This window comes from Dysidea avara, chromosome 2, assembly GCF_963678975.1.
Source record: "Dysidea avara chromosome 2, odDysAvar1.4, whole genome shotgun sequence".
Taxonomy (NCBI): Eukaryota; Metazoa; Porifera; class Demospongiae; order Dictyoceratida; family Dysideidae; genus Dysidea; species Dysidea avara.
The window spans coordinates 5949460-5975624 of NC_089273.1; the positions used below are offsets into that span (position 1 = coordinate 5949460).

Below are 26165 nucleotides of genomic sequence, written 5' to 3' on the forward strand. Positions count from 1 at the left end.
CCTAGCTCCTTCATTTTTATTTCTATACTATGATCGCTACTGAAGTTTAAAATTTCTTTAGACCATATGTGACCGGATTTCACATAACAAGGCTTCCGGCAAGTCTGGTTTCTGTAGCAGCTTTCTTCCGACCCAGTCAAAGCCACGAGTGTGAGATTGGCACCATTAAATGGCCATGGCTTTGTGATAATGGTGTGTAGTGAGCTGGGACTTCACAGAGAGCTCGCCAATAGTGTTCTCAGTCAATTTTGAGTAATTTGAGGGCCATGGATGGCCATGGAGAGCCCAAACTTGGCCTCTGGATTCCACTCGTCTTCTTACTTCATTTTATACCCGTATATTAAGACCACCGTCCACCCCCACCCTATTACTACCACCTGTGATATTATTACCCGCTCGAAAAAAGCTGCTCAAAACAGGGCAAATTTTGGGTATCAGAAATGTATACACTCACTCAGTGATAGCTAGTGAACAGATGAACAATTGGTGCAAATTTTGTTTGCACAGCTGTAGGCACTGGGAAGTTATTATACAATGGTTCCTTAAAATTGCCATATCTACTAACAAACCTTTGTGCGTCGAAGCCTTGTTTTGTCAAATTCAGTCACATATTTAGGCTGTTTTGGGTGGGTAATAAATCTCATACTCCACCTTGTTTTCTAATATACTCCATGCCCTCAGGCACAATACTCAATATCTAGGTTTGTCTAATAAGTATGCATTTTTCATGTGCAGTGATGTAACAAGGTCAAGGGTGCTTATTTTGCCACATAAGTATGCATACAGTAGTAGGTGCCATGATGCTAGTATTATCGCAAGAAAACTAGCTGCATTTGCTGAGCCTATAGAAGAAACAGCTGTGGTCGAGGTAAGTAATCTGAATGTAACGAACGTAAAATAGAGTTTAAAGTAATTATACGGGCACAATGTGGAGTTTCTGAAGTTTATAAACCCTCAGGCCCTTAGTAGCGCCCTCGCTTCGCTCATGCGCTATAAATCCAGGTCTTTGCGTTTATAAATTTCATAGACTCCACATTGTGTCATATAAATATTATTTATGATTCCTTGTATTAGTATAATAACAACTAACTTACATTGAACAGTAATATTACTGTTCTTTACATCAGTACCAACATTATTAGTAGCAGAACACTGATACAATCCAGTGTCTTCTGTGTTAGCATTTTGCAATGTCAAGTTTACACTAACACTCGTCACATTTCCATTACCAATACGAACACTAGTGCTATCACTCACTGATACTCTACCACTTAAAATTCCATTAGTCCTACTCCACATTATTGTAGGTGGAGGATAACCAATAGCTTCACATTCAATTGTGGTATTGTCTCCTTCAGTAATCACTGTAGTGGTGTTCTCCAACTGAGTAGTGATAACTGGTGGAACTATGGTAATGATTAACAATATCAAATTCCATAATTTGCTTTATTTTCATGCAAATTTTTTAGTGATAAAGTTTTTCAAGTAAAACTATTTTTGTATTACAGTATTTACATGATTGACTGCTCTATTAGAGTAGCTCGATCTTACTATTATAATATTTTATGTAAAAAAAATCCTCGTAAGAAAGTTTCATACAAGTTTGCATACAAAATATTTAACAACAAGAAAAGCAAATTACGGTGAGTTTGAAATGAGGATCGACACACATGATAGGTAACCATGCAATATTGGATTATGTATAGTAACACTTATCTTACCTGGACATTCTCGATGACTAATACAAACTCCATCATCCAATACATTTCCATTACTACAGAAACATCCACTCTCACTAGTTGTGTTACTACAACTATCAATACTTCTCAAGTCGGTACAAGTTAGTTGAGAACCAGTCATTAGATATTCCATACCAGCCAAACAACCTGAAATGTGTTAATAATACAATTCAAAATAATTACTGTGCAACCTCACCTAGGTGAGTGTCACTGCCAATAATATTGGTAGCATTACAAGTGTAAGTTCCCACATCAGATGATGTTATATTGTACACTGTTAGTGTGTTCTCAGTAGTGGATGTGTTTATTGGTCTAGACTCTATCCTGTACTTGTTTGTATCTGACACATCTATCATTACATCATTAAACAACCAACTGATGTTTGGAACTGGTTCACCAGTAGCTTGACATGTAAAATTTGTTACATCTCTTCCTTCAGTAATGATGTCTGATAATATTTGTGGAGCAACTGTTATAAAAACCAAATATAGTAAATAACGGTATTCCTTCTGTTACATAAATGTAAACGTACTGCAGTGATTATTTACCCTTTAAAGTACTTATGTGTATGCCAGACAGCTACATATTTAAGATCTATAAATCTGAGTACAGATCAAATGTAGAATTGAAATGTAATGATACATGTGAATACTAGTTTATGCCCTCTCATATAGCTTCTCACTAGTATACCTGTGACTGAAGTGCAGTTGAAATTAAATGCAAAGTGTATAGTATATTTGCTGCAGGTCATATGTACATAGATAACCTTCCTTCATGATCGCTACTCACATTTAATTCTTAGAATATTGAAGCATGACCATTCTTTCTTTCAATGTAGATATGCAATAGTTCACCCGTAAAAATGTTCTTACTGTACAATAAATTGATGCTGTGGTACTTCTATAAACCATGTGCCATGCAGCAAACAAGAATTATTAACAGTATACTGAACTAATATTATTCATTATGTGTTTTGCTTTGTTGCTACATACATAATGTAATCATGTTAATTTGTATTTTGTTATTGATGTAATATTTCATAATTCTGTAATTACGTTGCTAAGCACTACTAAGGAGGTATACTGTACTTCGAGCAACTAGAAATGAACACAAGTGTCTTCTTAACTGTTCATCTACAGCATTTTCTTACGCAAATTCTCCAGGAAAAGCATCATAACTGCTCTTCATTTTCATTTAATTACGTATGTACTGGCATGCCCCCTTTTCAACTTGAAAGAATTCGTTATACCTGGTAGGCTAGGGGGCCAGCTGTGTTGTTTATAGGCTGTTTGATGTCCATAGAGCCTATTGGGAAAGGCCTTCACCATGTCCTTATTAACGCATTTCACCAGTACTGGCTTTAAACCAGGATGCATTAACCATCTTACAGGTTTTTGCAATTGAATTTGTCGCCTTTGCAATTGAATTCGTCCTGTTTGCAATTGAATTCGTCGGTTTTGCAGTTGAATTCGTCGGTTTTGCAGTTGAATTAGTCAGTTTTGCAATAGAATTCGTCGCATTTGCATTACAATTCATCATGAACAAAACGGCTCCAAGAAACCAACCATTCATTAAGAGATGAATTATTTATGCCCTGGAGAGTTACACTTGAGACACTAGAAGGTAAATGATGCTGGTAGTATGCGTAACTGATAGCTGCCTGACAAGTTAATTAGCTTGTTCGCAAGCGACTACACCCATAGCAAATGGTGTAGTATAATTTGGAATGTTGCTGGATAGGCTATAGAGGAAGAATTATTGCCTTATAAAGAGCTGTTTACTACTGTTGTACTTGAGCAAGTTCTTGTAGCAGCTGTTACATCATGTTTTTTTGTTTGCTCCAGCTGCCATTCTTGTTAAGGAAGAATTTAACTGCAAAAGCGATGAATTCTATTGCAAAAGCGACGAATTTAATTGTAAACGGGAAGAGTTCAGTTGCAAAACCGACAAATTCAATTGTAAACAGGACGAATTCAATTGCAAAAGCGACGAACTCAATTGCAGACAGCACGAATTCAGGGGTGGATTGGGGGGGCTTTGGGGGCTGAAGCCCCCCTTCCTATTTAGGCTTTACTTGATCGATATGCTGAGTATTATAATGAAATTTTGTCTTAGCATAATTATATGATCACTGATAATACAAATACTCATAAAACCACCTTATAAACATCTTTCCAAGGTATTATATATCAGTGGATTTATGCTAAAGTTTATGCAACAAGGATCCGGATCAGCATTGGAGGTGTACAAGATCGAGATACTCTGATAGTGCAGTCAGCCAACTACTCTAATAGAACATTCACTGGAAACATGTAGTTGGTTCTGTTATGGAAGCAGTTTTTCCAAATCTGCCTGCACCTATACATACAATGAAGTGCATTGGTCTGTTTAAAGGGCTTCATTCATCTACTTGTGTAGTTAATATGTATGGCAATGCTTAATTCAAGTACACAATTTCCACTGAAAATGCTCTCAGATTCAATCTTGTATTGTTCAAGTTTCAAAATTTTCCACTTTCAACATTCTTATTCTAACATGCACCTATTCAGTGTTGTGCAATTGTGAGAGGGGTGCATCATGTACTTGGTTGTCTGTACCTACCCAAAATTTTCCATTAGCAAAATGCTTCTGAGAGCCATACCTATAATCTAAAGACAGTATGTAAAATATCTACAGGCAGAAAATATTATGAATTTTATATGGAAATGTCTCCAAATTACAGTATTTTAGCATCTATTTTTCAAACATTTTCTGGGGGGGGGGGGGGGTGGGCATGTTCACACACCTCTACCCAAAAGATTAGTACCTTGAGTTAGCCCCCCCTTTTATAAATCCTAGATCCGCCCCTGGAATCCAATTGCCAAAGTCACCGAATTCAACTGCAAAAACCTGTAATCCAAAGCTTACTTACCTGGAAGTTTTTTTATGGCCATTATTTTGCTGTTTTTAGCAAACATAAGTTTTTGCTCATGCAGGTGTGAAAAGGCAAACAAATAATACAAACATACATACATAGATACAAACATACACATTGTTTTGGAAAACAGTTTCAGTAAACCAGGCACATGTTCACAACCGGCTGTAGGAATGCGCCTGGTTTAAAAATTAATAGTAAACAAACACTAAACTATATAGGAATTTTACTTTAAGTATGGATCATAGAAATAAGTACTAAAACAGGGGAGATCACATCCACACCAACCTGGACCTACCCCTAATCCCCTGCTAGGTACTTTTAATCCCCACTACAGTCAAGGCTATAATATTAAGCAAAGTGTATGACTGAAGTAGGAATTAATGTGCATATTTTCTCAGGTACACTGGATGTATAATTGACCTCCCTTGTTAATTCATTTCTTTGATCTCTCATATTTTCTTTCTCATTGTACAACTTACATTGAACAGTAACACTAGTGTTCCTGACATCACTACCAGCACCATTACTAGCAAAACACTCATATAATCCTGTGTCTTCTCTGTTGGCATTTGTCAATGTCAAGTTTACACTAACACTCATCACATTTCCATTACCAATAAGAACACTAATGTTATCACTCACTGATACTCTATCACTTAAAATTCCATTAGTCCTACTCCACATTATTGTAGGTGGAGGATAACCAATAACTTCACATATAATTTTAGTATTGTCTCCTTCTGCAATCACTGTAGTAGTGTTCTCCAATTGGGTAGTGATAGCTGGTGGAACTATGGTAATGATTTACAATATCAAATGCTGTAACTCGCTTCATTTTCTTGCAAAAAGGATTTGTAATAAATTTTTTCGTGTAAAATTATTTTTGTATGATTTACGTGAATGACTGCTCTATTAGAGTTGTTCAATCTTTATAAATGTAAAAAATTTCATGTAAGAAATTTTCATACACGTTTTGCATACAAAAAATTATTTTACAATGAAAAAAAGCAAATCACTGTGAGTTTGAAATGAGGATCAACACACATGATAGGTAACTATGCATATTATTGGATTATGTACAATAACACTTATCTTACTTGGACATTCCCGACGCTTAATACATACTCCTCCATCATGCAATACATTTCCATTACTACAGAAACATCCACTCTCACTAGTTGTATTACTACAATTATCAACAATTCTCAAGTCGGTACACGTTAGTTGAAAACCAGCCATTAGATATTCCATACCAGCCAAACAACCTGAAATGTGTTTAATACAATTCAAAATAATTATTTATTTACTGTGCAACCTCACCTAGGCGAGAGTCACTGCCAATAATATTGGTAGCATTACAAGTGTAAGTTCCCACATCAGATGATGTTATATTGTACACTGTTAGTTTGTTCTCAGCAGTAGTTGTGTTTATTGATCTAGACTCTATCCTGTACTTGCTTGTATCTGACACATCAATCATGACTTCATTAAAGAACCAACTGATGTTTGGAACTGGTTCACCAGTAGCTTGACATGTAAAATTTGCTACTTCGCTTCCTTCAGCAATGATCTCTGATAATATATGTGGAGCAACTGTTTAAAAAACCAAATATAGTAAAGAATGGTACTCCTTCGATCATAAGTGTGAATATACTGCACCGATTATTTCCCCTTTAAAGTACTTATGCAATACTAGACAGCTACATGCAGTATATTAAGCTCTATAAATCTGAGTACAGATCAAATATAGAAATGAAAGGTAGTGATACATGTGAATACTAGTTTATTCCCTCTCATACTGCTTGTCACTAGAATAGCTGTGACTGAAGTGTGGTAGCTATATGTAACCAACCTCCCTTATGGTTGCACCTGAGGCAATTAGAAGTTTTGAAATTTGAAACTAGCATAGTGCTGTTAATAGCAATAAACATATTTCAAATATTAAAAAAAATTTTCTTATAATTCCAGTGGTCTGTGGTTTATTCTATCCTTAAATGGTAATGAATTCACCTTTTAATTCTGTATTTCAGAACTAAATATTTATTGTGTCAAATGTGCTAATAAGGGTGATTTCCCAAAATTCAGTTACATAATATTATAGTATAGCTGCTGCTGCAGGTCATATGTATGTAGATAACCTTCCTTATGATTGCTACTCACATTTATAATCCTTAGAAAATTGAAGCATGGCCATTGTTTCTTTTGATGTGGATATGCAATAGTTCACCAGTATAAAGGTTCTTATAACAACGCTACTTCTAAAAACTGAGTGCCATGCAGCAAACAGGAATTAATTAACAGTGTACACAATTTTGGGTTTTGCTTTGTTGCTACATACACATTTGAATCACATTAATTTGTATTTTTTGATTGATGAAAAATTTCATAATTCTGCAATTACATTGCTAAGCACTGCTATGGAGGTGTATATACCTTGATCAACTAGTAATGTACAGAAGTGTCTTCTTAACTGTTCGTCTATAGCATTTGTTACACAAATTCTCCAGCCATAGCCTTATAGCTACTCTTCATTTTCATTCACTTATGTATGGGCATGCATCTTTTAAACTTGAAGGAATTTGTTATACCTTGTAGGCCAGGGGACCAGTTGTGTTGTTTATCAGCTATTTGACCTCCATAGAGTCTATTGAGAAAGGCCTTCACTGTGTCCTTATTGATGCATTTCACCCGTACTGTAAACTGGCATGCATTAACTGCCTTAAACCAAAGCTTACCTTCCTGGAAGTTTAATACAGGCTCTTATGGCCTTTATTTCACTGTTTTTAGCAAAAAAAGTGTTGTTCACGTGGGTGTGGAGAGACAGACAAATATATAAACATACATACATACATACAAACTTTTTGGAAAACAATATTATTTCAGTAAACCAGGCATGCACTCCAGCTGGCCTTTGGTCAGCTGTGGGTGCACACCTGGTTTAAAAATTAATAGTAAACAAACATGCGCAAGGGAATTTTAAATAGATCACAGAAATAGTTACTAAAACAAGGGAGATCACATCCACACCAACCTGAACCTACCCATAACCATACTAGTGGACTTTTAATCCCCAATACAGTCATGGCTGCAACATTAAACAAATTAATCAAAGTGTATTACTGAAGTAAGAATTAATGAGCATATTATGTAAGGTACACTGGATGTATAATTGACCTCCCTTGGTTATTCAATGTTTTTGTTTCTCTGATCTCTCTTATATTTCCTTCTCATTGTACAACTTACATTGAACAGTAACACTAGTGTTCCTGACATCATTACCAACACTATTATTAGCAGAACACTGATACAATCCTGTGTCTTCTCTGTTAGTATTTGTCAACGTCAAGTTTACACTAACACTTACTACATTTCCATTACCAATACGAACACTAGTGTTATCACTCACTGATACTCTATCACTTAAAGTTCCATTAGTCCTACTCCACATTATTGTAGGTGGAGGATAACCAATAACTTCACATATAATCGTGGTATTGTCTCCTTCAGTAATCACTGTAGTGGTGTTCTCCAATTGGGTAGTGATAACTGGTGGAACTATATAATGATCAACAATATCAAATGAGTTTGAAATGAGGGTCAATTTACATGATATTGCTGTGCAGCCAAGTAAAGCAGGTGCAGTGGCTGATTTAGGATTTTAAAAAGGGGGTTTCTGAAAGTTAACATAGCTACAAATTAAGGTATCTGAGGACATTTCTTCATTAATTTTTGAGATTTTAGAAGCTCTGAAATCGGAATTTAGGCGGATGCTTTTATCCAATGCTTTAAACTGTAGATACTATAATTAACTGTAGGGCAAAAGTTGTGACTAAGTCGTAGCTTTGATTGCTCTATTAGAGTAGTTAGCTACGTGACTGCTCTATTAGAGTATCTTGATTGCTTTTGATGCAGTGGGAGATGAAAGGTGAAGTGTTGTTTGATTCAATAGTCATAAATCGTTGCAATTTCATGTATGCTACTGATGTACATTGGTATATAGTTGTTTGCTATGGCAAATTCTCAATATAACATTAATAAAGCTAGTTAGACTGCCAGTAAGCTAAAGTTAAAAGGGGTTTCTGTCTAAACCAAAGAAACCCATCTAGATCTACCACTGAGGTGTGGACACAATAGACAAGTGTGCATTTTACATAAACAAGGAAACACCATTTTTACGCATCCATATCTCAGTAGTGTTTAAACTGAAACATTTCTTTTCTGTGGAAACTCCTAGTATGTAGCACCTAGTATTCCAAAGTATGTCTGCCTGGCTATTTCTAAGTTGGCCCATCTTATTTTCTTCAAATTTTTAATCTTTTTCTTTCCGTTGAAACCATCAATACCAGATGAACCGTTAACATCAAGACACACAGTAGTGTGTCGTGCGGCCCAAGAAGCTGGCACGCAACACCCATGAGTATATTGATAGGAAGAACAAAAATGTAATTTTTGCACCTCCGTAGCTCTGTGCTGTCTTGATGAAACAAGACAATTTTTGCTGTGGACACACTCTCCAACTACAGTCTCCACAATCCAATTTTGAGTGAATTTGCTTCAAGTGTTCCCGAGATATGCGACTTCAATGATTGGTTTAGTTTCTTGGTTTTTATTTTCTTATTATTTTTCTTCGTCTTTTCGCACACTTCCAAAAACGCTATAAAATGTGAACCCAATATCTGATTGCCTTGCAATTTGGCACACAGAAGTGGGGTATAAATGCGCACCTCTGTACCAACTTTGGCTGGAATACGATAAACAGACAAAGAGTTATTAGCAATTATTCACGAAAAATAACACCAATATGTTGTCAAGCCTACAGGGTAAATCGCTTATGGGAAGAAGGTAGGTGAATAGGTTAACAATTAAACCACAAACCTGAGCTAAGTTGTACCACATTATGTAAACTAATTTAAAGGTTGTTCATTTATTTTTGCAATAAAAATACAAGACAAGAGAATAGAGAATCGCAAAGGCTAGCAATATTATGTTGGTTTTGAGGCTTGTAATTACAAAAAGCAGTGATATGAAGTGAGATATGTACAGCCCCAAAATAGCCAAGGTGAAAAAAATTTTTGAAATCAAAGGTGGTAGCCAAGCAATGGCAGCAATGGTAGGGTTGGCAATGAAAAAGTCAACTCCTTTTACGTACATTAACTTGTAATTCTGGTGATGGAGCCTAACAGTGGTCTAGTTTTACACAGTGGGTTTGGTAGAGAGCAAATGTTTTCCATTTGGGGTACAGGTATGTTGTAAGGATTTTGGCTATATTAATAAAAATGGGTAAAATTTTGTCCATTACTTTCTGGTTGTTCGGTGAAGTGCTCTAAAAATAGACATGCTTTAAAGGTGATTTGCTCTACTTCAATTTTCACTAATTCGATGCTTGTGATGGGTCTGTAATAAAATATCAGCCTGCTGAAACTCACTTAACAAAGTGCAAAGTTGGTTTACTAACTCTCAGACACCTTTTAAATACTTTATTAAGTGGAGCTTTATAGTGTACACAAGCTGCTCACACTATGATTAGAAACACGCAGCATCTGTTACCCTAACAAAATGCATCATCCATTCTCAAAAGTATAATGATCACCATGTAATGTAGCATTCCTGGAAACACTGCAGCATTCTAAACAGCGTTGCTGTTTCTGCTACCCATTTTTCTGAAAAATTGTGGAAAACTAAAGTGCACATACGCATTATGGAAATAGCAAGGATAATCACCCTATTATTAGCATACGCTTTTGATGTAGACATTGGTAGAATTGATCACCCAGAGTCGGAAAGAGAAACTATAGAGATTGATCTTTTCATTGCTAACCCTAGCAATTGTGTTAATACAAATCCTTTTTATATTATGATGGTGTGATTATTGGACATGATTTGCAACATCATTACAGCAATTTTTTCCCTATTTTTTTTTTGGGGGGGGGGGGCTGTTTTCTGTTTCACACGTAGTGTTTTCATATACATTAATATTAATACAAGATTGACTATAATTTTCAAAATGTATTATAAATCAAGTTGAATTTAAGCAAGCAGCATTCATAGTTTTATTGTTGACAGTTTTCACTTGAGAAATGTAATTTTGTAGCTTTAAAAAAGATACAATATCGCATTAAGTAATGATAATTAACATGTTGGCTTACCTGGACATTCTCGATGACTTATACATACTCCATCATCCAATACATTTCCATTACTACAGAAACATCCACTCTCAGTAGTTGTATTACTACAACTATCAATACTTCTCAAGTCATTACAAGTTAGTTGAAAACCAGTCATTAGATATTCCATACCAGCCAAACAACCTAAATAGGTTGACACATGGTAAAATACAATACAAAAAAATTGTTTACTATAGTATGTTCACATTGAGCTGAATCCTCAAAAACATTTAATAACTCATGGATGCCATTACACATGATCTTGAAATTTGGCTCATTTGTAGTACTGCTTGACCCGCTGAAAATATTTCAAAATCTTTTTGTTGAAATGTTTGACATAATATTAATGGCCAATCAAGTTTTTCACAAAACATTTCCTATGTGGAGGCCATATAACTACAGTGCCCATTATATACAACCCCTTCCCGAACTTGTAGTGGAGCCAAATTGTACATGTCGTTGTTGACACATTTGCTGTTACCAATAATCATCTGGTTGGCAGAAATGTTAACTCTTTTGAGAAAATTACACTTCTAATTTTTAGCTGTTTTTCAGGATTCAGCTCAACGTGAACATGCTAGATCAATTGTAATCTCACCAGTGTGAGAGTCACTGCCAATAATATTGATAGCATGACAAGTAGGAACATGTCAATTTTTCCTGCCAAAATTTTTGGCAGCAAAATTTTTTGGCATAACGTTTATTTAAAAGCATTATGCTGGCATAATATGTAGGCACAATTTTTGTGAAGTAGACATAAAAGTTGCACAAAAGATCAAATATTTAAATAGAACAGTCACACGCAATAAAATTAATCTCTATGATACATAATTATATAGCTAATTATTACAGGAAGAATAAGTGGCTATCACGATGTTTTAATAGCAATTATATAGCTAGCCTCTTGCTATTATTACATATGATAAGAGCAAGTGCAGATTGAGATACTCTAGTAGAATTGTCACTTTAAGGTGAAATTGTAGCTTTGCACTTAGAAATGGTCTAATGCTGAGCAAAATATATAATTTAGAACAAAATATGGACCATAAAAACAAGCAAATTGCTGGTAAGAAAAAGAAATCAAAATAGACTGCCTTGTCCATAATTACAAGTTTAAATTCCTATTATGTAAGATGATGTTCTATTGTGTTTTCAGCAGTGGATGGACTTTTTGCTATAGACTCTTTTGCTTGTATCTGACACGTTTATCATGACTACATTAAACAACTAAGTGATGTTTGGAACTGGACCACCAGTAAGTAGCTTGACACATACCCATAAAATTTCCAATATCTTTTCCATCATCAGTTGAATTATGATGTCTGATACAATTTGAGGAGCAACTATTAATATAACAAGTTTAAGGAAAAATTAGAAATTTTAAGTTAAATTAGGGATCATAGAAAAAAAGTAGGGAAACAAGAGAGGTCACCTGCATCTGCAGATTTACTAGCTAAAAAAAATCCCTAATCCAGTCTAGATTGAATTAGGGATTACATGTTCACTAGTATATCTGCAGGTTAAACTGAATTAGGGATTAAATGTTCACTAGTATATCTGTAGGTGTAGGTCATTTCCCTTGTTTCCCTACCTTTTATCTATGATCCCTAATCAATCTTAAAATTTATAATTTTTCCTTAACTTGTTTGTTTACTTTTTGTAACATTACTATGACTGGTGAACCCACACATACCACATCAAAAGAAAGGATGGCACTAGAATTAATGTTATTAATGTTTTGTTTAAACGTGTACCCCAGCTATCACAAACTGCTTCGAAAGTGCAGTGGACATTAAGCTTTGCTTTAAGCTATTTTCAGCCCATTACGCATTGCTACAGGTGAAAAATAGTAGAAGAAGTGCTCAGTTACCACAAAATATGACGATTCGCACACCAATGGCGGATCCAGGATGGGAATTTGGGACAAATTCCCCCCCCTCCATCGTCAGATCCCTCACCTTGTGGAGGAGCCAGACATACTTCTAATTAAAATAGCTACTAATTTTATGCTAGGCCAAGAAACTCAAGAAAATATGCACATTTTACTACAAATTCATCTGGCATCAAAGCAAATCAAAGTCAAACTAGCTGTGAAAGTGTCACCCAGCACCTTCGTGCATACTAAGCGCCTCTAAAAATAATTATCGTGTTGCAGTTGTTAAGACATTCAGAACCTTTTAAACAGCTTTTAGTACTTCACAACCATCTGGAAAGGACAAAATGGCTAAAATAAACAGTGAGACACTACTAAAAGGTGATTATATGCTGCTTCAAAGATGCAGCACTGAACTAGAGAATCTGGCTCTCCCGAACCACTTACAACTTAGCCTGTTTGTGCCCCTCCCCTTGCCAACTCCTGGATCCGCCACTGCACACCCCCCAACTATTACTTCCTCGCAAGTGCTGTGTCCATTACACTTGTTGTAACATTCAGTCTTGCAGTAGGTAAGCAGCACTCAAATACTTTAACAACAGTAATTACAACCATAACCAAAATATGTCTTACAATACACGTGTCTCAAGTGTATATCACCAGCCTATTTACACTTAGCTATATCTGCTGTCCAAGCTATATTACGCTATAATACATGTACTACACTATCCCCCTCTTTCAAGAAGACGTCTTGGCTTGAACTTAACTATGTGGTACAAAATCATTATAACATGCAGGGGGTTGTCAGAGTCTCTCAGGATACCTTCTAGGTGGGGGTAAAGGTGACACAGCGGTTGGTCATTGCGTGTCCACTGTTTGTCCATTATCATCATCATCATCATAATCAATGAGCTGCAAGTTAGTCCCAATACTTGGCATCCATACTTGTTCATCATCTACTGACCCAGATGACTGCTCCACACTCTTCTGCTTTGTGTTAGTTACCTCGTTGGTATTGTCCTTCACACGGATGTTGCGAGGGCAAGGCTTCAGTCTGTCAAAGTGAACAACTTTGCTTTTCCTTTTCCCATCAACTTGCTTGATTCTGTATGTAGCCTTTGAGATCTGCTTGAGCACTTGGTAGGGTCCTGTCCAGGGATGGTGGAGTTTGCAATGTTGGCCTCTCTTCACAACTGATGAATGTAGCCACACAAGGTCCCCTCTCTGGTATGGGTCTCCATGTAACTTCTTATCATAATACTCCTTTTGGAGCATATGTTGTCTACCCATCTGTTCACGAGCCAAGTCAAATGCTGAGGTCAACTGTTTCTTCAACGTGGCTGCATACTCATTAGGAGATTGAGATTCTGGTTTGCTGGTTCCAAACATTATGTCAACTGGCAAGCGTGCCTGCCTCCCAAACATCAGGTAGAAAGGTGTAAATCCGATAGAGGGGTGTATACTGGTATTATACGCCATGCATGCCTTACGTATATGCTGCTCCCAGTTGAATGGGTGTTCCTTAGAGTATGTTGCCAACATGTCTAAAAGAGTTCAGTTGAACCTTTTAACAAGGCCATCACACTGCGGATGGCATGGGGTCGTCCTGGTTTTATGCATGTTCAACAGTTTGCAGACCTCGGTAAGCAGTTCTGATTCAAATTGACAGCCTTGGTCTGAATGTAACTGTCAGGTACTGAGTATCTCAGAAATTCTTTATCTACTAGTCTAATTTCCACTGTCTGTGCCTCCTGGTCGGGGATAGGTATAGCCTCCATCCACCTTGTAAAGTAGTCACCGACCACCATGACATATGAATTTCCACTGTTACTCTCAGGAAGAGGACCAAGAAGGTCTACTGCCATTATCTGTGCTGGATAACCAGCAGTTATGGTACCCAGTGGTGCACGTTGTCTTGGGGCTTGTGACTTTCTAGTAGCACACTCTGGACATGTTTTGCACCAGTCTCTCACAGCATTAAAGTGTCCTGGCCAATAGTATCTCTCTTTCAATTTATTAAGGGTCTTATCTTGGCCTAAGTGGTCTCCTCCTGTACCTCCATGTAATTCCTTCAAAATTAATTGTTGCAAGGACTGAGGAACAATCAATTGAAGCCAACTGTGGCTCTCTGATGGGGTGTGGTAGTGATGCCATAGTATTCCTTCTTGAACAACAAGTTGGTCCCACTATTGGTGAAGCCTTTGGTAAGAGTGACATTGACTTCGAGCAAACTCAGCACTAGGCTTTTTGTCTGTTTCCTTTGCCTGTAATATTCTACCAATACTTCCATCCAACAGTTGTGCTTGACGTAGATCCTCAGCTGTGTGGTTATCTGTAAGATTGGCAGCTGACACTTGAAGCTCTTCAGGATTACCTTGCACAGGTGGTATCACAGGGTCTGTGGTGACATGTGATGATCTTCCACATTGACGACATGGAATTCTGGATAATGCATCAGCATTCTTGTGTCTCCTCCCTGGATGATGGATGATGGTAAACTGAAACTCCTGAAGTTTCTCTAGCCACCAAGCCAACTGTCCATCAGGCTCCTTGAAGTTTTGGATCCAGGTCAAAGCTCCATGGTCTGTATGGATCATAAAAGTATGTCCCAGTAAGTATTGCTTAAATTGCTGCAGAAAGGTCACAAGTGACAGTAACTCCCTTCGTGTAACACAATAGTTTCTCTCAGCCTTACTGAGACATCTGCTGGCATACACAATCACTTGTTCATCACCATTATCGTTGACCTGAGAGAGTACTGCCCCAATAGCTTGGTCACTAGCGTCAGTGTCCACAATAAAAGGTCTGGACCAGTCAGGTAGAGCCAGGATGGGTGCTGATGTTAAAAGAGATTTTAAAGTATTAAAGCAACCCTGGCATTGGTCTGTCCATAAAAATGGTACACCTTTCTCAGTAAGCTTGTGTAAGGGCTTAGCAACCGCAGCAAAGTCCTTGACAAATCTTCTATAATAATCAGCAAGCCCTAAGAACTGCTGGACTTCTTTCACTGATCTTGGAGTAGGCCATTCAGTTACTTTCGAAGTCTTGTCAGGATCAGGATAAATCTTATCAGGAGAGATGATATGTCCCAAAAATGTAACTTTGGCACTTGCTAGGGTGCAGCTTAAGCCAATCCTGTTGTAGACGATCCAGGACTTGTTGAAGATTGTGCAAATGCTGGTCAAAAGTCTTCCCAAAAATAATGATGTCATCTATGTATACCAGGCAGGTATTCCACTGAATACCTGCTAACACCAGATTCATTAGTCTTTGGAACGTTGCCGTGGCATTGCACAAGCCAAAAGGCATTACATTAAATTCAAATAGGCCTTGTTGGGTACAAAAGGCTGTTTTCTCCCGGTCACTGGGGTTCACTTCGACTTGCCAATACCCACTCTTCAAATCTAAGGTTGAGAACCATGATGAACCTGCAAGGGTATCAAAGGTGTCATCTACCCTTGGCAGGGGGTACGCATCCTTTCGTGTGACTGCATTGACTTTTCTGTAATCTATACAGAATCGAATTGACCCATCCTTCTTTTGGACTAAGACAACAGGTGATGCCCATGGACTCTTTGATGGGGAGATGATCTTCTTGTTTAACATATCCTCAAGTAGCTGTTCTACCTTTTCCTACTTGGCACAGGCGCACAATGAGCTGCTTGGCGGATTGGCGGGGCTTCTCCTGTATCAATATGGTGGGAAAGCACCTGTGTATGACCTAAGTCGTTAGGACCGGAAGCAATCACATCAGAATACAGTGACAGCAATGCTAGGAGCTTGTCTTGCTGGGTCTGGCTAACATCATCTGGTAATTGGTTAATACTGTCTGTGTAGACTGGTACAGAGGTATTACTGCTAGTAACTGCATCAACATTTCCCACAACATTAACATTCCTTTCATCAACAGTTTCTGCATTTTCCAGCTTGGTTCCTCTGTACAGTGTCACTGGTATCAGGTCTGTATTGATTAGTCTCATAGGCACTAGCTTGGTCTGTGGTGTGACTACTTCCCTAGCTACAAATAATGGACTCTGCACCCCCTCCACCATCCAGGTAATGCCATTAACTTCTTGCTTCTCTGAACATTCAATTCATCCCATGACCTCTAGCTAACTAGCAGGAGGTATGAAAGTTGTATTTTGTAGGACTACTTTCCCCAGGAGTGAATCTTTTGGGAGAGAGGCGTGGTACCAATGGAATACAGGTTTTGTTGTTGACACACAGCTTCCTTTGTCCCAGGTCAAGAACGCACTTGTGAGAATCTAAGAAATCTAATCTGAGTATTGCATCTGCAGTGATGTTGTCAGCAATGATCAAACTGTGTTGGAATTCAAGGCCAGCAATAGTCAAAGGGAAGGTACTTGCTCCACGTACCTTGAGTGGTATTCCATCTACCCCAACTAGTTTCTGGTGAATTACCGGTTCCACAATGATGCTCCTTTGGCCAACTTTATCCAAAACATCTCCACTCAGTAGGGACACTCCTGCAACAGTATCAACCAAACAGGATATTTCCATTCCAGCAACACAAACAGGCAAAAAATAACTGGACACACTGTTTATTGTAATGGTTGCCACATCACTGCTCCTACTGCCTGTTTCACATATTGTCTTAGTGTTGGCCTGACTCTCAATCACACTATCAACACCCTGATTACACTTACTAAAAAGGTGCTTTGGGCGCTGCTCATTTGCATTAACACATTGTGCTGGCAAATGCTCTGTGTGTGATTCCTTTGCAAAATACTCCAGTCTTTCTACTTGGCTTGTAAGGTATCGGATGTGTTCGAGTATATTCACTTGGGAAGACTGGTTTGTAGTCAGTAGTAATGGGACCTCTGTCTGTTGCCGGGTAGGCAGTTGTTTAGGCAAATATGATTCCAATTGCATGGTGATTTCCACTGCTTCAGCTACGGTCGTAGGGTGCGTTTGTTTTACTCCCACTGCTATTAACGGTGATTTCAGCTGGTCCAAGTAGTGTGACGGAGTGCGAGATGCTCCTGCGCATTCGCATGAAAGTCAGGATAAGCTCTTTGTACTAGCAATCGAATATCATCGCCATAATCAGCCCAACTTTCCGTGGCACTTTTTAGTCGACCGACAAATTCTTGTTTGTACAACTCCCTTTTGCTAGGGTGTTCAAAGCGATTATGAATAGCCACTTTTGTCATTTCATAGGATGCCTTGGCCACATGCAATAATTGCCTGAATGCGACTGCAGCTATGTCAACCAATTTAATGCGCATCCACATTAGTTTTTCATTATTGCTCCACCCATGTATCGCTGAAATACTTTCAAAATGGTTCACCCAGCTGTCCCAGTCTTCCATTCCAGTAAAGGTCTGTGGCAGTACTGTGACTCCATCGTCCAATGCTAGGTTCCATGAGGTGTACATTTCTGTTCTTTCCGATTGTAGTCCCAACTCTCCTCCAGTCCTCTGTCCGGTGTCGGTCAACTCAAGCGTTAGAGACATCGTCAATCCTACAAGAAGGGGACAGAGAACAATGCGTCCAATACATTCAGGCGGGTGACCTTATTGGGTACCGTTAATATATCCACGGTACCACGGTTTGTTGGTTCAGACGGGTAGTAATCCTGCCAACTACGCCAGTGTTGTAACGTTCAGTCTTGCAGTAGGTAAGCAGCACTCAAATACTAGGGATGAGCCTATTTTGCTTTTTTTTCACCTATTTTTCTTTCTGGCAATTCTTTTTTTTTTCAACCTATTTTGCTCGATATTTTGCTCAAAATTTATCTATTTTGCTCAATGTTAATTAAAACATATAGCTACATAGTTTACACACAACATATATGAGTAGTTCATACAAGCACAACTAGAAATTGTTTAATCCTACATGTCCTGTTGGTTATGGTTAAATCTTAACATTACAGATGCCTCAATATAATCTCTAAGAGCATTATCTTGCAGATCTCCGAATCCTGTATTCAGCAATGAAAATACTCTCTCTGCTGCAGCTGAGGAAGGCTGTATTGCTAAGACTTTTTTAACTCCATGTGACTAAGACGGCAAATCCATTGAATTTAGTTTCCACCATTCAAGTGCACTGAGGTCAGAGCTAATTCCATCAGCTTTTGCTATGTAAGTAGGGAGCTCAGCTTTCAACCTTTCCAATTCACTGTCTCCAAATGCAGGGATAGCTCGCAATGAATTGACATGTGAGACATCTGGTTTAAGTGTGGCAAGCTTGTGTGGATTAAAAATTTGAACTGCTTTGAATGCAGACATTGGAACCTGTAATGAGGACTCTAGCTGATGCTGAAAATACTCGAGGGCTTTTTGCACACAGTTTTTAGCATAAATGCGCAGTCTCTGCTGTACAGAAGTTTGTGTTGAAATAGTTCATATAATAGCTTCAGTATTAGGTGTGTGTGCAACCCTAATTGCTGCAACAATCCTTTGCACTTCCTCGTAACATGTAAAAGCCAATGGGCCATCTCCCTCAAGATTATAGGTAGCCTTGACAAAAACCTCTCCCCAATCAATCACAGAAGCAAGTTCCAGCTTCAGATGTTTCAGCTTTTCTGGATTTGTTAAAATTGCTAGCAACCTTGGCCGGGAAGAAGGTCCCAGATCAGTGTTGTGGTTCAGAAAGGGTTCAATTTCACCAAACTGGACCATCATTTGTTTCATAAGCTCCCACTTACTCCACCACCTAGTAGTACTGTATGATGCCATTGTTTGTCCCGTTCGCTGCTTCCAAAGGAACTTAGCCTTAATACTGTGGGAAAAAAGTGTCAGCCAATTTGTAACAAACTCTGTAAGGTTTGGAATGCTGAAATGTTCCCCGACTCGATCAATTGTGTGGCTAAAGCAACCAACATCAAATATTTTAGGATACACAATTTTGACTGTTCTCATTGCTACGCCATTTACTGAAGCTCTGTTCCGCATTGCAGCAATGAGGTGATCCGTGGAAATGCTGTAATTGATTGATAGCACTTGTATTAACTCATGCACAATTTCCTCTCCAGTAAGGGACTTTGATAGCAATCTGATACAGAGTAGCTGCTGCTGGACATTCCATGAATCATTGATATAACGGACCAAAATAGCTAGTGCCTCTCCACAGTGTGATGTACCATCAAAAATAACACTTAACCATTTTCCTTGTATTGACAGCTTGATATTCTGCTTTTCTTCCTCCAAAATAAATGGAATTAAGTCAAATAAATGCCTCCTGTCTGTAAGACGATGCCCGGTCTCTTCCAAAAGCTCACGAAAATGCCCTACGTACTTTACTGAGGTGTACATCAGCTTGTAGAAATGTTTTCACTACTTTAACACGAAAGACTTGTGGTTGCTCTGGAAGTGTCTCACCTCTTGCAGGCACTTCTTCATTGTACTTTCTAAGAGATTCCGCGATGTCTTGATCTTTCACTTTCTGTTGCTCTAGCCTTTTCTTTCCATCACTGTGTTTGGTTGACTTGATATGGTAGCTAATGCTACTTTTCTTCAGTGGCAATTCTTCCCTACACTCCTGGCAAAAAAGCTTACTGGATGATACAATGAATGGTTCTGTCGGATATTCTTTAACCCTTTGTTGAGGCTTGATACCTTTTGGATTACTTGGACAGCTAGAGCGTGCTCTTCTCTTGCCAGTTGGTGGGTTCTTCGTAACTTTTCGCTTACGAGACAGCTCTGACATGTTTGGGGCTTTAAGAACACTTAGCAAGGAAACAGAAGAATTTCCACTACGCATAGAAGAATCAGATTCGATGCTTACAGCTTGGCTAGAGATATTTGTCACCTGATCAGATTCGTTTTCGCTATGGCCACCATCTTCTACTGCGACTCGATCTTCCATCGCATTTCCATCACTGTCGCTACTAGATTCAGAGTCCAACTGATTTAAAACGTTCATGGCGGGGCTGGAATAGCAATAGCTAGAACGATTCTCACAATTAATTTAGCCTCGCGATTAACACCAACAAAGAAATTACCAACCTCGTTAACAGCTCGTGTTAGACAGTGTATTGTCAAATTCGATTGTGAGTTATGCACCAAGGCACTATGATTCAGTCATGATATTATAAAGAGGAAACTCGTTGTATGGTATGTTACCTTACTTCTGTGTGTTTCATGTACTCATACTGCAGTAATATCACTCGTTTTGCCGTTAGACTATATAACATAGTTAATTTTGCTGAAATTTCCTCCTATTTTTCCAGCATTTTGCTCTTTGCTTTCATGTTCCTATTATTCTAAATATTTTGCGGGCAAAATCGGTGCATCCCTATCAAATACTTTAACAACAGCAATTACAACTATAACCAAAATATGTTTTACAATACACGTGTCTCAAGTGTCTATTACCAGCCTATTTACACTTAGCTATATCTGCTGTCCAAGCTATATTACGCTATAATACATGTACTACCCACTTCAATTTCAGCTATGTTCAGCCCATTACACAGTGTTATAAATGAAGAACAGTGTTAAGAATCCTCACTGCAATCAGTCCGGTCACCCTGGAAAATACGGACGATTCCCATTTTCAAATGTACCGTAGGGAAGCCATGCATTGCGCTACCACGAATCGACACCTTGGGTTGTCAGCAAAAAGAAATTGGACACAAAGGAGGACAAAGGTAAGTCCATGATGCGTGCATTGTACATACTGTGGTATTCGAAAAGTCATGTCTCAGGATGAAGCGACGTCGAACAGTGAAAAAGTCAGGCCCATAGCCTTAGCTGTTATTGAGTTGCACTTGCCTGAAGACATCAGATAGGCAAGCAGGCAAGCAGGCAGTTAGTCAGTAGAAAATTCCACTAAATATATTTTTATTTCATAGCTGGAAGCATTTATGATCATACTGAAGGCACTTTTGAGTTTGGCTATACCTACTGAATACTGCCAAGGTGCCAGGATGGAGCTGTGAAGCTGTTTTTTGGGTGAATCTTTTGGCTAGGAAAATCCAAATCTCCACGATCCTTAATATACCATACTGTATGATAACAAAAGAATTGTACAAGTAAGAATAGTATATACCTCTTCAGAGCAGGACCAGAGACCAGAGATTTTTAATGGTCAGGCCATCCATCTATAGTGATATTTAAGTCATTATCTGCTTTCATTTGATTGAACTGCTGAGCACATGCAGCATGCATCAGCATGCAAATGGGGACATGCTCCCCTAGAAAATTTTATGAAAATAAATGCTCTGAAATGGTATCTGAGTGCTCTTTCAGTTTTGTTAACATCAATGGTATATCCTGGTGATCTTTTCTGTAGCACATAATTATAAAATGGGCATGAGTGCTCTGACTGATACAAACACAAGAGCCTGAAGGCCGTTAGGTCCAAAGCTGAATGCACTTATACAGGTAGAGCATGAGTGCACATTGTATAACTGTTATGTACCACTCACCTAATAGTTGGGGAGAGTCTCACACTGCACCTTTCATAAAGGCCAGGTTTCTAACATTAACTGTGGGTGACCAAGCTGAAAATTGCAGCGACGTTCCTCTACACTACTGTAGCCACCTGAGATAATGCGTTTGACCAAAGCTGGTACACTATGGGCCAAAGCACTAACCTACATTCACCATTTAGTGCTCAGCATACATGATCAACTCGATTTCCTATGGTTCTCTCGAGTGACTTGCAAGCTTAAAAGTGGTCAGACACAAATATTCTTGCACTGATGGTTCACAGTACTCATCAAGAGCTACGTACTTTATGTGATGCATGTATAAAGAACCGTGCATGGGAAGACAACACTACTACATATATCCTCCATCAAGAATGGTTTACGTGACCACAGATCTATATAATCATGTAGCTATAGTGTATTTATGCAATGGTATGTGTCACAACCTGGGCAAATATAAAAGAACATCATTGGCTGATACACTAAATGGCTGGAAGAAGGTTTAATTTCAAGACTACTCAGTGAGTTGAAATTCTTTTATGCATGTTGTTTGTCCAAGGTTGAGGACATCTTTATAGCAGTTAAACCATCGAAATGCTCATTGACACAAAATGTACATACAAACATACATAAATGCATACGTACATATGTACATACATACACACACACACACACAAACACACACACACATAGGGACCCGCCGATTATGCTCATAATTTTACCTATTATGCTATGCTGTACTGCTAAAAAATTCACCTATTATGCTTAAATTAATGCTCAATATTTACCTATTATGCTCGATTATGCTCAATGTTCATGTCTTAGCTCATATGCTTTGCTACTAGTTTAACACCGTATAGAAAGAAAAAAATGAGTGGCTGGAACACAAATAATAAATTCTTGCTGCATGCCTGCATGTAAGAGAAAAGATCGATATACTCTAATAGAACAGTCAGTTTTATGATTGTTCTATTAGAGTTACTGACTGCTCTATTAGAGTATATCGATCTTATTTTGCAATTGTCAGCAAGAATTTACACTATTGTACAAATATTTAACATATTATGCTGGCATTACGCTCAATGCTTTTAGGTACCTATTATGCTCAAAATTATGCTAGCATAATCGGCGGGTCCCTAAACACACATACATACAAATGCAGGTGCTAACTAAGCAAACATAACTTGCGAGTTAGTTAAACAATATGACACACAATTTCACTCACCCGTTGAAGAAGTACCCTCACTAATATCAAATATAAACACTCCTGGTGTACCAACGTTACTATCACTAGCAATATTAATAATATCATCTGTACGCGATCCATTTACAATGACAGCTTCCAGCCCATCTCCCTTGTTAATACCAACTTGTGCTGGAGTTCCTCCTGTTCCATTAACTCCACCATCATTATCTCCAGTGGTCCATTCTATCATATCATCAGCATACAAGTAAATAGCGTAAGACTTTAATTGTCCATCTGTGGCCACCACACACTGGAATGTGTTGGTCTATAAAAAATAATAATTGTGTTCATTATATACATTAGCATTTGTACCACCACAAAGGTTTAATTATGGTGTTGAATGGTATGCTACAACTATAGTCCATTCATGTTCTGGTACCCTTATTAATTCTTGCTTCAAGAGCTAACTGCTCAACATTTATTTTAGTAGTGCTGTAAAGACTTTAATTCTGGAACTGTTACTCAGAAAGTGCCTTGCTATGACCGAGAACAAGAGTAATGATGCTTTAGAAATACCCAAACAGTACATAAATATGTTTATAACATGAAAACATGCTTGTTTCCAGTTAAGTGAACTCAAAATCACTTCTTTGATACTATTTTTGGTCAGGTGAATCCAAACCAATTATACTAATTCTTTTTACTTCTATCAGGATGGTGGAAATAATAGGTAAGTATGAGAATTGTGCTTTATTATGTTTTGAAGCAATTATAAAGTCCCAACAGTAAGAAAGTCTGCAACATTATTTTTAGAAGATCAAGATACTCTAATAGAGCAGTCAAGGGAACAATCACAAAAAATACTCCACAGAAAACATTCATGAAGCTGGCTTATTGATTAAATACTGTACATTATATAGCAATCTGCTAAATGAATTATAACACTATTAATATACGGTAGGAGAAATATATATATCAAGTAGTACTGTATAGTACACATAAGTCAGTTTGAGGGTTAGACTAATCACCAGATACAAACAAGTAAACGAGTTATATATGGTCACTATTAATTATTTATGGCAACTTATATAGTTCCCTGTATGTCAAATATTTACTGAAACATCAATTAAAACTGACATTATTGACCTTAACAAAACAGCAGTGGCTAGGCCTGTGTCAATTATGCCGGCATAATTTTTGGCATAATAGGGGATGAAAAGCATGCTGACATAATGGAGTATAATTCAGAGCATAATGAGCAAATTTCTGTCACACTACATATAACTTCTGCTATAACAGTAGCAAATTCAATGGATAGCCTGTTTTGGATGGTGAAATGATTCTTGACAACGAGTAGAAAAATGCACGCTACTACAAGTTTGCACTCGATGGAATGAATGCTTTTCATTGTGGGTTTGAGTTTTAGCTATAGGACACATGAAGTCATGTGCACTAGTACCAAGGCATGGCAAAGCAGTCATTCCATACTATTGAATGTACTTTGTACTATAAAGCTTTGAAATATCCAACTATAGGCAATGTATAACATGTTGTGGTCTGGCTTCCGATTTGTGCAGTTACATGATCACAATTAAGTCAAAGGTAATGATATAAGGTTTCCAAATGAACTTGTTAACATAAATAGATTGGATACTCATTACCACAATTGACGCACTGGTTACCCTTGCAGAAACTAAGTCAGAAGATCAATGGTTAAGTGAACCTACAAGAAAATTGCTTGAGAATGGGTGTTATCATTGTTAAAAATAGGTCATGGACGTGAAGAAAGACATAGGAAGGAAAGATATGCAGTTGCTATCCACAAAAAGTACTCACATTTTGCTCTAACCCTGTGAGAAAAACAAGTAATAAGAATAAGAAGATGAACAAAATGACTCAAAAATGGCAGATTTCAATTCTTTAAAAAAAGTACTTTTATTAAATCCTTTTGGCTTAATCTTTGCTAGTGGGCCTAAATTTCTTCCAAATTAACTTCTAAGGCTTCTTTTGAGACTGGAAAAGGTTTCTAAGGTAGTGTTTAGTTGAGTGTTCTATTAGGATTATGGAAAAAACATAGCCGATCTTTACTACAAACCACTACCGTGGTTCATGATATATTTGCATACTATTATAGAGTCTGATGCACAGACACCTAACACACACAAAGTGGGAAAGGGAGCCAATTTTCTTTTTTTTTTGAAGCAAGTAATGAGGTGAGGTTACATTTTGCTCTGATCATAGTGCATTTCTTTTGAATCTTCTTAATGAGCCATTGCAGTTACAAACAGTCAGTACCTCCTTTCGTGTTTGCACATTGGTGTGACCGGGCCTGCGAAAACAGGGCATGTGGGCACAAACTATATCCCGTCATGTTACAGATCATATCTCAGTATTGGAATAAAATATATGCATTCTGTAACTTACATTATAAAGCTAATTAAATGCTGATTAAGTGCTATAAATTACATTGTCATAGTATAATGGTAGAAATCGTTATGAGTGATGAAACTTTGAAAAAGTAAGCAAAAATCATGTGCCCACATGTCCTATTTTTGCAGGCCCAGTCACATTGGGAATATAAACAAAACTATCATCTTCAGCTCCACGTGTTTGTGTAACAATACTGCTAACCAATGGTCATGTGCAGCGAATCGTATGTATTACGTGTACCAGATGTAGGGACCCGCCGATTATGCTCATAATTTTACCTATTATGCTATGCTGCACTGCTCAAAAATTCACCTATTATGCATAAATTAATGCTCAATATTTACCTATTATGCTCGATTATGCTCAATGTCCATGCTTTAGTTCATATGCTTTGCTACTAGTTTAACACTGTATAGAAAGAAAAAAATGAGTGGCTGGAACACAAATAATAAATTC

The 26165-nt window shown here is 37.7% G+C and overlaps 1 protein-coding gene across 1 annotated transcript in view; it reads right to left on the reverse strand.

The window, feature by feature from the left end:
- LOC136247732 (neurogenic locus Notch protein-like) overlaps positions 1–26165 on the reverse strand; it is a gene marked incomplete at its 3' end in the record, with an annotated part of 42922 nt that overhangs the window by 11201 nt on the left and 5556 nt on the right. Inside the window, exons 3-11 of the mRNA XM_066039558.1 lie at positions 23319–23604; positions 10803–10967; positions 7900–8211; positions 5977–6249; positions 5754–5921; positions 5136–5447; positions 1936–2208; positions 1722–1886; positions 1095–1406 (exon numbers count right to left, since the gene is read on the reverse strand). Of these exons, the coding sequence (XP_065895630.1) occupies positions 1095–1406; positions 1722–1886; positions 1936–2208; positions 5136–5447; positions 5754–5921; positions 5977–6249; positions 7900–8211; positions 10803–10967; positions 23319–23604 (2266 nt within the window). The remainder of the gene's footprint in view (positions 1–1094; positions 1407–1721; positions 1887–1935; positions 2209–5135; positions 5448–5753; positions 5922–5976; positions 6250–7899; positions 8212–10802; positions 10968–23318; positions 23605–26165) is intronic.